Source organism: Corvus kubaryi, unplaced genomic scaffold, assembly GCF_017639235.1.
Source record: "Corvus kubaryi isolate FWS band 111438036 unplaced genomic scaffold, C.kubaryi_AGA036_p1.0 74, whole genome shotgun sequence".
NCBI classification, from domain to species: domain Eukaryota; kingdom Metazoa; phylum Chordata; class Aves; order Passeriformes; family Corvidae; genus Corvus; species Corvus kubaryi.
The window spans coordinates 916,225-929,483 of NW_024582061.1; the positions used below are offsets into that span (position 1 = coordinate 916,225).

The 13,259-nt window shown below is 42.7% G+C and overlaps 2 protein-coding genes across 18 annotated transcripts in view; one reads left to right on the top strand and one right to left on the bottom strand.

Moving 5' to 3' along the window:
• Positions 1 to 13,259, top strand: part of FAM118A (family with sequence similarity 118 member A) — a 28,158-nt gene that overhangs the window by 1,871 nt on the left and 13,028 nt on the right. For 5 of the 16 annotated variants that reach the window (XM_042050541.1, XM_042050543.1, XM_042050550.1 and 2 more), the window contains exons 2-8: positions 1,118 to 1,173; positions 2,276 to 2,633; positions 3,590 to 3,811; positions 4,426 to 4,554; positions 5,312 to 5,597; positions 8,552 to 8,584; positions 10,054 to 10,282. In XM_042050541.1, coding sequence (XP_041906475.1) covers positions 1,127 to 1,173; positions 2,276 to 2,633; positions 3,590 to 3,811; positions 4,426 to 4,554; positions 5,312 to 5,597; positions 8,552 to 8,584; positions 10,054 to 10,157 — 1,179 coding nt within the window. In that variant the 5' untranslated portion in view covers positions 1,118 to 1,126 and the 3' untranslated portion in view covers positions 10,158 to 10,282. The other 11 variants (XM_042050545.1, XM_042050547.1, XM_042050551.1 and 8 more) reach the window with 7 other exon arrangements.
• SMC1B (structural maintenance of chromosomes 1B) overlaps positions 11,940 to 13,259 on the bottom strand; it is a 30,682-nt gene continuing 29,362 nt past the window's right edge. For both annotated transcript variants that reach the window (XM_042050538.1, XM_042050537.1), the window contains exon 25: positions 11,940 to 13,120. In XM_042050538.1, coding sequence (XP_041906472.1) covers positions 13,010 to 13,120 — 111 coding nt within the window. In that variant the 3' untranslated portion in view covers positions 11,940 to 13,009. The remainder of the gene's footprint in view (positions 13,121 to 13,259) is intronic.

The following is a 13,259-nucleotide window of genomic DNA, read 5'->3' on the forward strand; positions in this document are numbered from 1 at the left end:
TATTGGTTTGGTTTTTTTTGTGGGGGGGTTGGGTGGGTGGGTATTTGTTTGTTTGATTTCTTTTTCTTTTGTTGTTATTGGGGTTTTTGGGGGGGGGTTGGGGGTTTTTGAGGTTTTTTTGCAGGGGAGGTTTGTTTTGGCTTTTTTGTGTTGGGTTGGAGTTGGTTGGTTGGGATGTTTGTGGGTTTTTAAAGTTTAGTTTGGTTTGTTGAGGGTTTTTTGGGTTTTTTTGGGGGGTGGTTTGTTTTTTCTTTTGTGGGTGGTTTTTTTGTTGGTGTTTTTGTTAGTTAAATGATCTTGAAACTTGGAGCCTCCTGCTTCCAAATTAGCTTCTAGCACACGAACACAAGAGCTGGCAACTACCTTAGGAGCCCTAGGCTCTGGCACAATATTTATTTGAGGGATTAGGGACTGCAGTTTGCCATCACCACCACCAAAAACTGTGTCTCAAGCCAAACAAAAAATACATCCTCATAAAAAAACTAACCCATGTAATGAAACTTGGGGGTTTCTAGTAATGATCCCATAGCCAGTTCTCCTGCCAAGATGCAGTCTTTCTTGTACTTCAGACATAAAACATAATAGATGATACAGAAATAAGTTATTTTTTTCTCAGCAAGTATTTTAAATAAAATCTGGCATACCCTGCAGTCTGGTCATGTAGCCAGGTGGCTCTCAGAGGGCTTCTCATGATCAGGATGTCATGTGGAAGTCTGGTTTCCACAAACTGGATTGAAACAACTGATTTTTATGAAAAAAATAAAATCAAGAAACTCCTTAATTGACTTGAAATGACTTAAAGTTTTAGTGGGTGTGCTAAATTTTATCTTGAATTTAGACACAAGTATTTTGTAGCTGCATGAATAGCTGCATCTCTGTTTTCTCAGTCCTATGGCATTTGGAAGCTTAACTGGAGCTGTGCTGGGTTTGTGCACTTGTCCTTTGGCAGGTTTGTTTCCATCAGTGCCTTGCTTCATTGGAATGTGACACATGGAGTCTTGATATTATAAGTTGGTAGGAATAAAGAGAAAAAATCAACAGTAATACATCTGATTTTGATTTCGGCTTTTTCTAAGGTAGAAGCATTAAGAATTATTTTGCTTTCTGTTTTATTCAGGGCTCAGAGATGGATTCACCAGAAGGAGCCACAGCTAGAAGTGAGCAGAAATTCAGGTAAGTTGTGTTCCAGAGTTGATACAAAACTTTCTCTTAATGAAAATCTGAAATCACATTGGGAATAAACTACTGAATATCGAATACAAGAACAATATCATGCCTGAAAACTTGAAATTATCCCGGTAGTTTCTTCACTGACCAAGTACTTCATGCTCACTTAAATTGTTTAGTAGGAGTAAATAATGAGAGGAAACAATTTGGGCTAAATGTAGCAGGAACGCATGGGTCATCAAGCACGAACTTGTAGGCACTAGCTGGCAATCACATCTACATGTTTATTGCTTTGCCTGAGGCCATTTCAAGTCGAACACCATAGTTTGACCTAGGTAGTTTCAGATGATTGTGAAATAAGAGGTGTTAATCATCCTTATTACCATGTTACCAGGAACTAAAAATCTGTAAAGGTAGCTTGGAAAGTCAGGGTAGTTCTGAGGTTCTGTACTACTGAAATCCTTGTTTGTACAGAAATGATTTTACTGTATGGTTTATATGCATTTTCACTTCTTTTCTGAGTAATCATGAAAGACAGATTTTCCTCACAGTTCCCTGTGCTGGTTTGTGCAGCAACTATGGATGTAACACCAACACACCTCCGAGAAGGATCTGTGGGTAGTAATGTCTAAATAGTGTGTTGGATGAACCGTTCATCTGAACCAGCATGACTGCTATGTTCACATATCCTACAGTGACCATAAATGAGAACAAAATATTCCACTTTTTCCCAAAAAACCCCCCAGAATTTATTTTCTTGAAATACTGTGACTTGTCCCTTTGAAATAGTTCTACTTCCTTTCTATTGCACATGTATTAATTCAGTCATGGACAATCTTTTGCCTACTTTTTTCAAGATTTCATTGGAAATGGCGTTTGGCTGGCCCAGTGGCAATTGTCAATTTGGATCTCAGAGATATTAGTGATTTGAAGTTGTTGCCTTTTTTTGGCTGGCATTAACCATGCACATTTACTTGTCTGAAATGGCAAAAAGCCTTCAAGGCCATTGTTGGTTTGGGGGAGGCCGTGGGCTTCTGTGGCTGCCCATCTCATCTTGTTGTGCAGGAACGGAGAACTCTGTTCCTGCTGGCTGGTTGGTGTTTTGCAGAAGCTTTAATGGCTCAGATAAACTTCTGGAGTCAGTCCCTGAGCTCTTCAGGCAAGCCAGGAAATGCGCCATGAACAATGAGCACTTTTGTTTTCTGTGTTCAAGAAAATTCTTAAAAAGTCTTGTAAGAAAGCAGCCTCAGGACCTTCTCCTGGTAATTGGGACGGGGGTGAGTGCTGCAGTAGCCCCAGGAATCCCGGCACTCTGCTCCTGGAGAAGCTGCATTGAGGCTGTCCTTGGAGCAGCTGAGCAGCTGGAGGTGTTGCACCCGGGGGATGTCGCTGAATTCCGAAAGAAAGTAATCAAAGAGAGAGACCTGCTTGTGGTTGCACATGATCTCATCAGGAAGATGTCACCAGTGAGTATGTTTATAACCTATGTTAATTTCTAAAACTACTATGTACTTTTGTTCTAAGGAAACACGACTTCCAAAAGTTGAATTTTTTCTGGTAAAAATGGAAATTTTGTGGGTAATCATACAGCACATTGTACATTTTGGAGAGGCTAAAAAAATCTGAGTTTTAGTATAAGTTAGCATTCATCAGAATTAATGCAAACAAGAGTTCTGACTATTAAGTATTTGCTATAATGTTTCTGAGAAGTGAAAGAAGAATTTCTAGATTTGTGGCTATAACTGGAGTGACCCTGAAAGTACAGGTAGGCCTTGAGCCTACTGATGACCTTGGGCCACACACTGTGAATCACTGGTGCAGCTCACGCTTCCCTGAGGACAGCCCATGCATGCCCAGTCTCAGCCATCCATCTGAGTTTCCAGAGGTTTACAAACTGTGTTAGGACCTTTGCCAAGTCTTCCTTCTAGCTGAAATAATCTGGGTGACAGACATAGTGCTAAGTGTAGGCTGGGGTGAGCCTCTCTCCAGGCCCAGTGGGACAGTAAGGTTGTCTGCATGTGTTTGTAGCAGATTTAATAAAGTTTTCTGAACGAGGAATGAAAAAACAGAACACCTGCAGCCTCCCCCTCCCCTTAATGGTATATCCCAGGGATATCCAGGATATATTGAATAGCTGAATACTGATAAAATACTGATGTGTCTGAATCCAGGGTAAGCTAACTTTAGTGTTGCTTTATTGTGTCTGTATTACAAGCTCTCTTGAGAAACTAAAACAATTGTTTGGAGCTACACTAAGTAGAGGCAAGAGCACTGGACAAATTGAGATTTGATTTGGTACTGTTCAAGCCCTCTTTTAGAGAAATGTTTTGGCATTCAGTAGCCAGATGGCGTGGGTTCCTGTGGGAGGCAGTTGTAACGTAGCACATGGGCCTGATGGAGTGTTCCTCTTCTCTTTCCTCAGCGTACTGGGGACGCGAAGCCCAACTTCTTCCAGGATTGCTTAATGGAGGTGTTTGATAATTTAGAACAACACATTCAGAACCCTGTGGTTCTGCAATCCATCCTGAGGCTCATGGACAGAGGCACAATGGTTCTGACTACAAACTATGATAATCTGCTTGAAATATTTGGTCAGCAACAGGGTAAACCTATGGAATCTTTAGACCTTAAAGATAAGGATAAGGTACGATTGAGAGCAGTAAAATTATTAGACTTAATATATGACAAATCAGCACATAAGCTGCACTGGAAGATGTTTTCCTGTTTAAAGAGTCAAGACTAAAAGTTGTTAATTGGTAAAGCATGTCTGTAATCTACAGCAGATGCCCAGACATTTCTTTTACATATCTCTTTATACTGAATAATCTGGTTACAGTTACCAAGGAGAATTTCAGTGACATGTTTGTTAACCAGTTCCCTGCCATTTACTGGAAAAAACCCACAAATTATTTAACTTATGTAAAGTCATTGTTAAAACCCCAAATAGAATTTCACCTGGTTGATAGTTAATTTGCTGTTCATACCTTTTCTGTCAGTGCTGCTGGAACTTGCTTCTTGGTTGACTGGCTGTTTAACCCAAAAAGCCAGAGACAGCTGCAGCATTAGCCATCACCTCTTTGTTACAATTTAAAGTGAGCTATGTAATTAGTCATTACAATCTCTTGCTGTAGGAAGGTGCAAAAGGAGTTGTTTCTGCTTTAAGTGGTTTATAAGTCAGTTCAGCTGTATAGTTTTGTGGATGCATGGTGAGTGTGGCATATTATAACAAAAGGATGCATCTTGCATGATGTGCTTTAGGTTCTTCAGTGGGCAAGAGGCCACGTAAAATATGGAGTTCTTCATATTCACGGCTTATATACAGACCCCTGTGGAATGGTGCTTGATCCCTCGGGATATAAAGATGTCACTCAAGATCCTGAAGTCATGGTTTGTGTGATCTTTAAAATTTTGACTGTGTTTTGCCTAACAGTTTTCTTGTAATGACTGCAGACAAGATACCGAAGGCTCTGTTGCACCATATAAATTAAATACTTGGGGCCCAGAGGAATTATTCAGAATTTTTCAGAAAGGTGGCTCTGTTGCAAAGGCAGTCTGTGCAAATCACAATCAAACCCCTCAGCTGGATATCACAGTTTGTATTTATCTTTGGAAAGAACAGGAGCCTTAAAATACTGAACACCAGGACAAGGATTCATCATCATACGATTGCTAGGTTTCTTAGGGTTTTAAACTGTTACCAGCTCTGGATCCTGGATTTAATGTCATCTTAGCTGTCATAGGAAGTCAAAACATTTGGTCGAGAATATTCATTTTCCTTATTTAGAGATTGACCTAACGGGAACCCAATAGTCTGTCATCCTAATTCTTTTGATTTAAATTCCCTTACTGGCAACACTTAGATTCCATGGAATGGCTTGGGTTGGAAGTGACCAAAAGATCATCTTATTCCAACTCCCAATTTTGTATGATAATTTTGCCTTTTTTTTTCTTTTTTCTTTTTTTTTTGTGTAGGAGCAATGGTTATAAAATGTCAGTTTAGCCTGATCCTAAAACATTTACTTTTGTCAGTTCACCAGTGAGGTTCTGCTCTGCTGGTCCCTTCTCTGGCTGATGTATTTTAGAAGTTCTGACCTTTTGTCTGCTCAAGTAAGTGTGGCTCTTCTGTGTTTCTATTCCTTCACAGGAAGTTCTTCAGAACTTGTACCGAACCAAGTCTTTTTTGTTTTTGGGTTGTGGAGAGACTCTGCGTGACCAGATATTCCAAGCTCTTTTTCTTTACACAGTAAAGAACAAAGTGGATCTAGAACATTACATGTTGGTGCTTAAAGAAAACGAAGACCACTTTTTTAAGCTCCAGGCAGATATGCTGCTGCATGGAATAAAAGTGGTGTCCTATGGGGACTGCTTCCAACAATTCCCAGAGTATGTCCAGGATCTGACTGCTCAAATCTGCAAGCAGAGAAGTCCAGGTAATGTGGCCTCTTCAACAGCACAGTCTGGAGCAGGTACTGGGCAGTTTGCGCTGCCTGAACACTGCAGCTGATTCGAGGCACTGACCTCGTGTGCAGCTTTGTTGCTTGTGAGGAACATGCAGAGTTGGAGCATGTGGCCAAACTGTAACTAGATGGTTTTTTTTGAAATCTGTGGATTTTGGAGGCCTGTGGATTCTTGCAAATTTAATCTTGAATTCTGAATTTGCCTATTTGTTAGTATTTGTTAAAGATGTTAACATGTATTTATGATGTGAACTACTTCACCTTATTGAGTATTACATTATCAGAAATCTGACTTGTCAGGAAAAAAACCTAAGAGAATTGAAGGGATTAACTGGTGGGATAAGCTGGTTGAGCCACAATATCTGACTGAGCATAGAATGGGAAATTAAGTCAGTGCATCCAATAAGTGTTTGGCTTAGTACAGTTAGGGTTGTGAAGAGAACGAAGAGAAAGAACTGTATGTCTAAGGAAAGAGATTTCTTTAATGTATTCCAAACAAGGACAGTTCCGTTTTGGTTTATCCAGAGAACAATAACTAAATGACCTTGGGAAGAATTGCTGTTCGACAGCTCTTTTATTTATCATTTCAGTGAAACTGATTTGTCTAAAATTATCCCCAGGTGGTGCATAACTGGAACCTTTTCCCTGAAAAGTGCATGCCTGAATTATTATCCCGATTTTTGTGACCTGATGATATTCCAGTTAGACTGCATTATGTTATTCTTGCCATGAAGGCTAGAAAAAAATATTTACCACACCATTGAGATTTCAAGAAGTTTGTCTGCAGTTTGTTTGCATCAGACTTGCAAGAAGAGGGACCTTACTCAGACTTGAAAATCTCTTGATCTCATTTACAAGTCGAGATCCCAAACAGAACCATTTTCAGGTGTGCTGAACTGCTCTGTACATCACAAACTGTCAGGGTTTGGGTTTTTTGTGCCTATTTACAATCTCCCTTCTAAAATATAGCAGGAGGAGTTTGTTAAAAGGGTTATATGAAAGAAATGAGAAATGCAGGCCCTGATGCAGATTGGGGACTACAGGCCCCTGGACACTCACTGGAAAAGGAACACAGCAAACTGCAAGCAGTCCAGGAATCCTGGAATGCGTTGAAGACCACTTCCTAGGAGAGGTGATGGAGAGCCTCAGAGGAGCAGAGGAGAGGCTCAGCTGGACCTGAGGTCAGGGTTGGAAGTAGCCTGGGCTGCACCAGTCATGTCCTGGTAGAATTCTCAATCTGCTAAACCATGATGAAGTTGCTAAGCCGTATTACTTGAAAAACTGTGTCAACTGGGGAAGTTCCCACTGACTGTGATGCCTTTTCTTGATCTTAAAATCAAGAATCAAACACGGTTAGAAGGAAAAAAGGGATTTTACTTTGGTATTTATTTTAAGGATCCTCAGGTGCACCACATCCAGGTGGAGTGCGCCGAAATGCACACCTCAATGCACACCCACAATAGATCTCGTATAACATTATAGGTCTTATTAATTAGCATTTCTATCAAAGATTCTCTAATGAGAGGCTCGAGTGAGCCCCCCTCCCCAAGGAACCTTCCCCTGCATGGTTTTATCTTAGTTTACAGAATGTGTTCTGGAGAGGACCTTGGTGTCTGGGGCTTTCTGATCCCTGACTACGAGGCTTCTGAGATGTTTAGTCTCCTAGCTTGACAAAATACATCTAAGAATGTAGGCTAAAAACCACTAAGAATATAAAAGCTATAAAAAGGTAAATAACAGGGGTATAAAAGAAAAGGCAAAAAATCATCATGACATCAACCGGAAAAGAAGAAACCTAACCCCCATTTTTAAAAAGGGAAAAAAGGGAAGACTTGGGGGATATGGGTAAAAATGGGCTGGATGGTTACACTCAGGGCTGTGGTCAGTGGTTTTATGTGTGGATGGAAACTGATGACAAGTTGTGTCCTCCAGGAGTCTGTGTTAGGACCAGGACCTTGTAATGGCTTTGAGGGGGATGTGGACAGTGAGCTCGAGTGTGTCCTCAGCAGATGACAGCAAGCTGAGCGCTGTGGTTGTAGGGAAGAGGTCACATCCATAGGGACCTTGATAGGCTGGAGAGGTAGGGCTGTGCAATCACCAAGTTCAGCAAGGTCAGGGTCCTGCAACTGGGTCAGGGCCATCCCAAGCACAAATCTAGGCTGGGGATGAGCAGATAGAACAGCCCTGGGGAGGACTTGGGGGTGCTGGTGGGTGAGAGCTGGACAGGCCCCATCCCAGAAACCTCCCTGTGCTGGGCTGAGCCCCCAGCACAGGCAGCAGAGGAGGGGGGGTTCTGCTCCTCTGCCCTACTCAGGTGAGACCCCACCTGCAGAGCTGCCTCCAGCCCGGCGGTCCTCAACATCAGAAGGATGTGGAGCTGCTGGAAGTGGGTCTAGAGGTGGGCAACAAAGATGATCAGGGGCTGGAGTACCTGTGCTTTGGAGACAGGCTGTGAGAGCTGGGCGTGTTCAGCCTGGAGAAGAGAAGGCTCTAGGGAGATCTTACAGCAGCCTTCCAGTGCCTAAAGGGGTTCCCAGAGAGCTGGAGAGGGACTTTTGGACAAGGGCATGTAGGGATAGGATGAGGGAGAATGGCTTTAAACCGAAACGGCATAGATGTAGATTAAAGAGGACATTTTTTAATGATCAGGGTGGGGAGGCCCTGACAAAGGTTGCCTGGAGAAGCTGTGGCTGCCCCATCCCTGGAAGTGTTCAAGGCCACACTGGATGGAGCTTAGAGCAACCTGGGATAGTGGAAGGTGTCCCTGACCATGCCAGGGGGTGGAACTGGATAGGCCTTAACATCCCTTCCAACCCAGACCATTCTGGGATTCTAAATACAACCTTGCTGTTTTGGGATGGTGCGTAAGAGTATAAAAACTTCCTGGATGCTCATGTGTGTTGCTGATGTCTCTTACACGTCTCTAGATGCTGATCGGGTGGACAGCACAACACTCTTGGGTAAGTAATGTTTTTATTTTCACAGAAGTTCCATAATCCTACCAACACAAGAAAAATACCCCTCTTATTTCCAAAGTAATTAAATAATTACTTCGGAGAGCTCTGAAAGTTTGCTGAATGCTCTCTTTTTACTCTCTGGTTTTCTTTCTGCCTATCAGCAGGTAACTGAAGGCTTTCAGGTAACTGATGGCCTTTTCAGGTCTATCAAATGACAAATGATAGCACGTAAAAGCGATAGAAAATATATATAAATAGTTACTAATATTCACCAGAGTACTCCGAGGTAATACTAAAGTCAATGAGATTTTTGGCTTAGATTTCCAAACACAGGTTTCCTTTCCAAAAGCCTTCCTTAAGGAGGCCAGGAAGAGTGAATCTCAGTTGTGTGGTACTGAAGGCGATTTTTCAGCTGAGCTGTTCAGGTGGTGGTGTGGTATTTCTGTGAATAAGTCATGCAATAATACATTCCAGTTGATGGAAAAAATATAGCAAAACTTCCCTCTGAAACAAAAAGATTCCAATCCTGAGAGATCTGGGCTGCTGCAGCCAATATCAAAATTATACAGAAGTATCATTTGGTAATGCATGTAAGGGCCTTTGGCAGTGCGGGAGGTGAAACCCCTGCTCTGTCATAATCAAAAAGTACACAAGAGGTCCAAGACACTTGTGTGCAGGTGTAAAGTCAGAAATTAGTTTTGTAATTTCAATGGGATTTTACACTTATCTGTCTCTCAACTGACTTCATAAATCCCATTTTCAATAAAATACAAATAAGCGGAAGAGAAACAAAAAACTTGAGTACAATTTATTCCAGCCCCTCTTAACATCCCTCTTAACAGTCCCTCCTTTACTAACTTGTTAGCACCATCCTTAGTTTTACCTGTATCTTGGAATACAGACCAAGTAAAAAACCTCAAGAGGATTATTGTGTGTAATATCCCACAAAATTTATCTGGAGTTTTAAGTGAATGTTATGGTTTTGAAAGAATTTCTGTTCCATTTATGTTCCTTTCCAGTTACGCCTTTTATGTACTTCCAACAGCAGTTTACACCAAGGATTTTTATTGCAGACTTCAGGAATGGTTCAGGTTGGGACCACTGGATTAGTCTATTTCAACCCTCCAGCTCAAGCTGGGGCCTTTGAATAAGGGATCTAGACTCATGTGTGAGCTCCACAGGTGTTAAATTATCTTTGGCAAAAGGCAGCTGGATCCTGCGCTGAGTCCCTGTTGCTTGTGAGAGTACTAGACATCAGTTTTGGGGGGAGAGCTTGAGCCCAGACTTTTAGCAGGGTTAATGTTACAGGTAATTCAGAATCCAAATACAAGAACCTCTTCAGAATCCAAATACAAGAACCTCAGGGGACCAGGATTGTGATTATCTCAATAGCTGATGCTTGTAATAAAAAGTACACCAAACACATGGATGTAGCAATATTAATTTGTTTTCTTTCCCCTCTCCCACCCCAGGAACTTCGTGTGTGGACTGTGCTAAAAGGAAGTTAGGAGAAAACAGCACCGATTCTCCCAAGAGGATCAAGCAGTCAGATAATGATATACCTACTCTTGAATGAAAAAATCCCAAACGCCCAAGGCCCACCCTAGAAGCTTTTTAACAGTAGGTGTTTTACATCTGCTGCGTGGAAAGTTTTGAGCTGGTATTTCCATGGTTTTAAGTGGAATAAAATTGTACATACTAGCTTTTTCTTTCCTAAGGCTGTAAATGTGTCGTGTGTGTAAAGCTTGAGAGTCAAATGAGTCACTCCCCTGGCACTGCCAGACCACTCAGGCAGGACCTGCAGGGTCAGATAGAAGCAGATGTAACTTCTCTTTGCCTCTAAATGAAGCAACTTGGACCAAACTCTTCCCCAGGTGAAGCCACACATTTGAATCTGTCAAAAGTGCTTCTTGGCACACCTGCTTTTGAAACAAAGGGGTTTCAGTTCTCCCATTGGCTGAACTGAAGGTGGGTTGCTGGATTCTTCAGGGGTCATGCAGGCTTCCGTCTCTGATCCCCAAGTCCTGAGGAACAGTGATGTTCCACATTTATGGAACCCACAGCCTGATGACCCACCTGCTTTCCACTTTTGGCATGAGGATTTGTTTTCCTTTGTGTGGTAAGGCACAAGATCACCTAGGGAGGAAGGGCTGGAACAGTGCAGGGACAGACTGCAGGGCAGGTGCTCCCTGACCTCTCTGCCGTGGGTTCCTGTGGAAATGTTTTAAATATTGTTACAGCACAGACTGTTCTTGGACCGCAGGTAACAGAGTCCTGCAGTGAAATGAAACCCAATCAGTATCAAAAGGAGCCATCTGCAGATAATTCCTAGTAAGTTTGCCTTTGGCTGAACTACTCCAAGGGTGAAGGTAAGGCCCAGCAGTACATAGTATTTCCTCCACCTGTATCATCTTGACAGCAAGACACAATTCCCACTGCAGCTGCCAGCACTTGTAATCATGTGTAGCTTTCCAGTCAGCTGGCTCTCACCTCAGTGGCTGCAGGAGAGCATGTCCAGGGCTGTTCCTTGTGCTGATGCCAGCACAGGTGTACCTGGCAGGGCTGAAGGATTGCTCCTGTCTGGTTTCCCTGTGGCTGTTTCCTAAGATTTCTGTTAACACCTTCTGAGAGCAGGTCACACTGTATTGGGGTTTTACAGGGAAGGCAAGGGGTGGGTCTGACAGGTGACTTTTCTCTCTGAACTGTGGTTTGGCAGGTCTTTACTCCCTAGTCACACAACCAACTCCTGCAGTTCCCTGGGACAAAAAACTTCAGTGAGGTGTGCTGTTAGGATGCTGCTGTGCTTCTGCAGGACTTCAGGCAGCCCACAGCCACCCCGGTCCTCTGAGAGAGTCTATTTACAGCAAAATCACTTCTGAAAATTGTCTTTCAGCAACACAGAGCATTATCTGTGAGACTACCCTCTAACATATGCTTTTGCAGTCAACATGACCTGGCTGCTTTGGAAAGTGACTAGTCAGGTTCTTGTAGATCCTGATGATCAGCTCGGAACACTTCACCTGTTGCTTCAAGCTGCAGCAAAATCCATCATTTGCACTGAGGTATTTATGACCCTGATTACTACCACTATTTAAACCCTAAAGTCATGCAACTCCTTATCATGTGCTTGAACTCGGGTCCACAATAGAAAATCCCAGCACTCCCTTTGGTAAGGATCAGCTTACAACCAGCACTGGTGATTCTTCCCAACTGCTGAACTGCAGCTTGTCCAGCAGCCTCCTGTCTCAAGGCCCATCTATTGTATTCTCAAAAGCAGAAGAGTGAGGGGTTATGTTATCTCCTAACACACACATCTGTCACCGGATTCTGAATTAAGGCACTGATGCTGACTCACACCTCTGAGTACATTATTTTATTTAATGCTGTGTAGCAGTAACACCAGTATTGGATGAACATCTGTATTCCTGTGAAACACCTCAACACTCCTGCTCAGACATTCTTCCTCCCTGAGGCAGGATCCCCACAGGCCCAGCACAAGCCCAGGGTTCACAGCACAAGACAAGGCAGGTATGTGTAGGCAACCCATGGGACAAAAGGAACCTGCTCTGTGAACACAATATATAATTATTATGAACAACTACAAACCAAGGGGAACATGTCAGCACACACAGAGGTGGAACATAAGCCAGATAAAGTGATTCCAGCTTTCAGTTTTTTATACCCAACTTCATTACTTTGCTGCTTAGATGAAAAACGGCCAGCGAAATAACTTGAGTGTACTGGGACAACTGCATAATAACAAACCAATACATTTTTATAAGGCTGGTGGCTCTATCGCATCTGCCTCATTCTTTCCACTTCTGTGCAAACTGAAATACCTCAGAGGTGAAATTTTTCAAGGTTACATCACAGCTCTAGAGCTGCATCACAAGTTTATTTGTACAGTTAACTAATACTTGCGTGAGGTTGTCGTGGAAGACTAAAGTCTTTCTGGTTGTCACAGAAGTCACCCAAGAGCACATTCCAGTACCTTACTGTTTTAGTAAAGAGGAAATAATCCTATCTGAAGGCAAATGCAGCTACAACAAAAGGTCCTGACTGGAGCAGTGAGTACCTGAACAGTGTGCTGGCACTATGGACTTTTCCTAAGAAAAGCGAGAGGCTTGTTCTTTGGGATACTGTACTTACAGAAATGAACCTGCAGCCCTTCTTCTTACAGCCAAAACATTTGGAAAGAAAGCTTTGGGTATCAGTGTGCACACCTCAGGAACAGCCTCGGCCTCTCACTCCTTAACAAAACTGCATCAAGGAGTAACAGCTGATTCCCTTAATATTTTGCAGAACTGCTTCATTTGAAAAGTGAACATTTCCCTGTCAACTTTTAAGAACCACATTCAAACTCAGGTTTGCAACAGTCAGCTGTGAACCCAGTTCCTGCTGTCACCTGGCTCTGACACCATCCATGTGCTATTCAAAGACAGAACTGCGGCTCGGCTTCTCTGCTGTGTCCTGCTCTTCCCCCTCTGGGTACTCTGTAAGATCCAGGGTCAGGACTTGGCTAAACATAATATCATCGTGCTGGGAAGAGGGAGGATCACACCATGTAATACACTTCTGGTACTTGAAATAAGCATTTCATAACTATGAGATACAAGCATGAGCTTGAGTTCCCCAAAGGATGTTCCCCGGAGCCAGTACCTGCACAGCAGGACACACC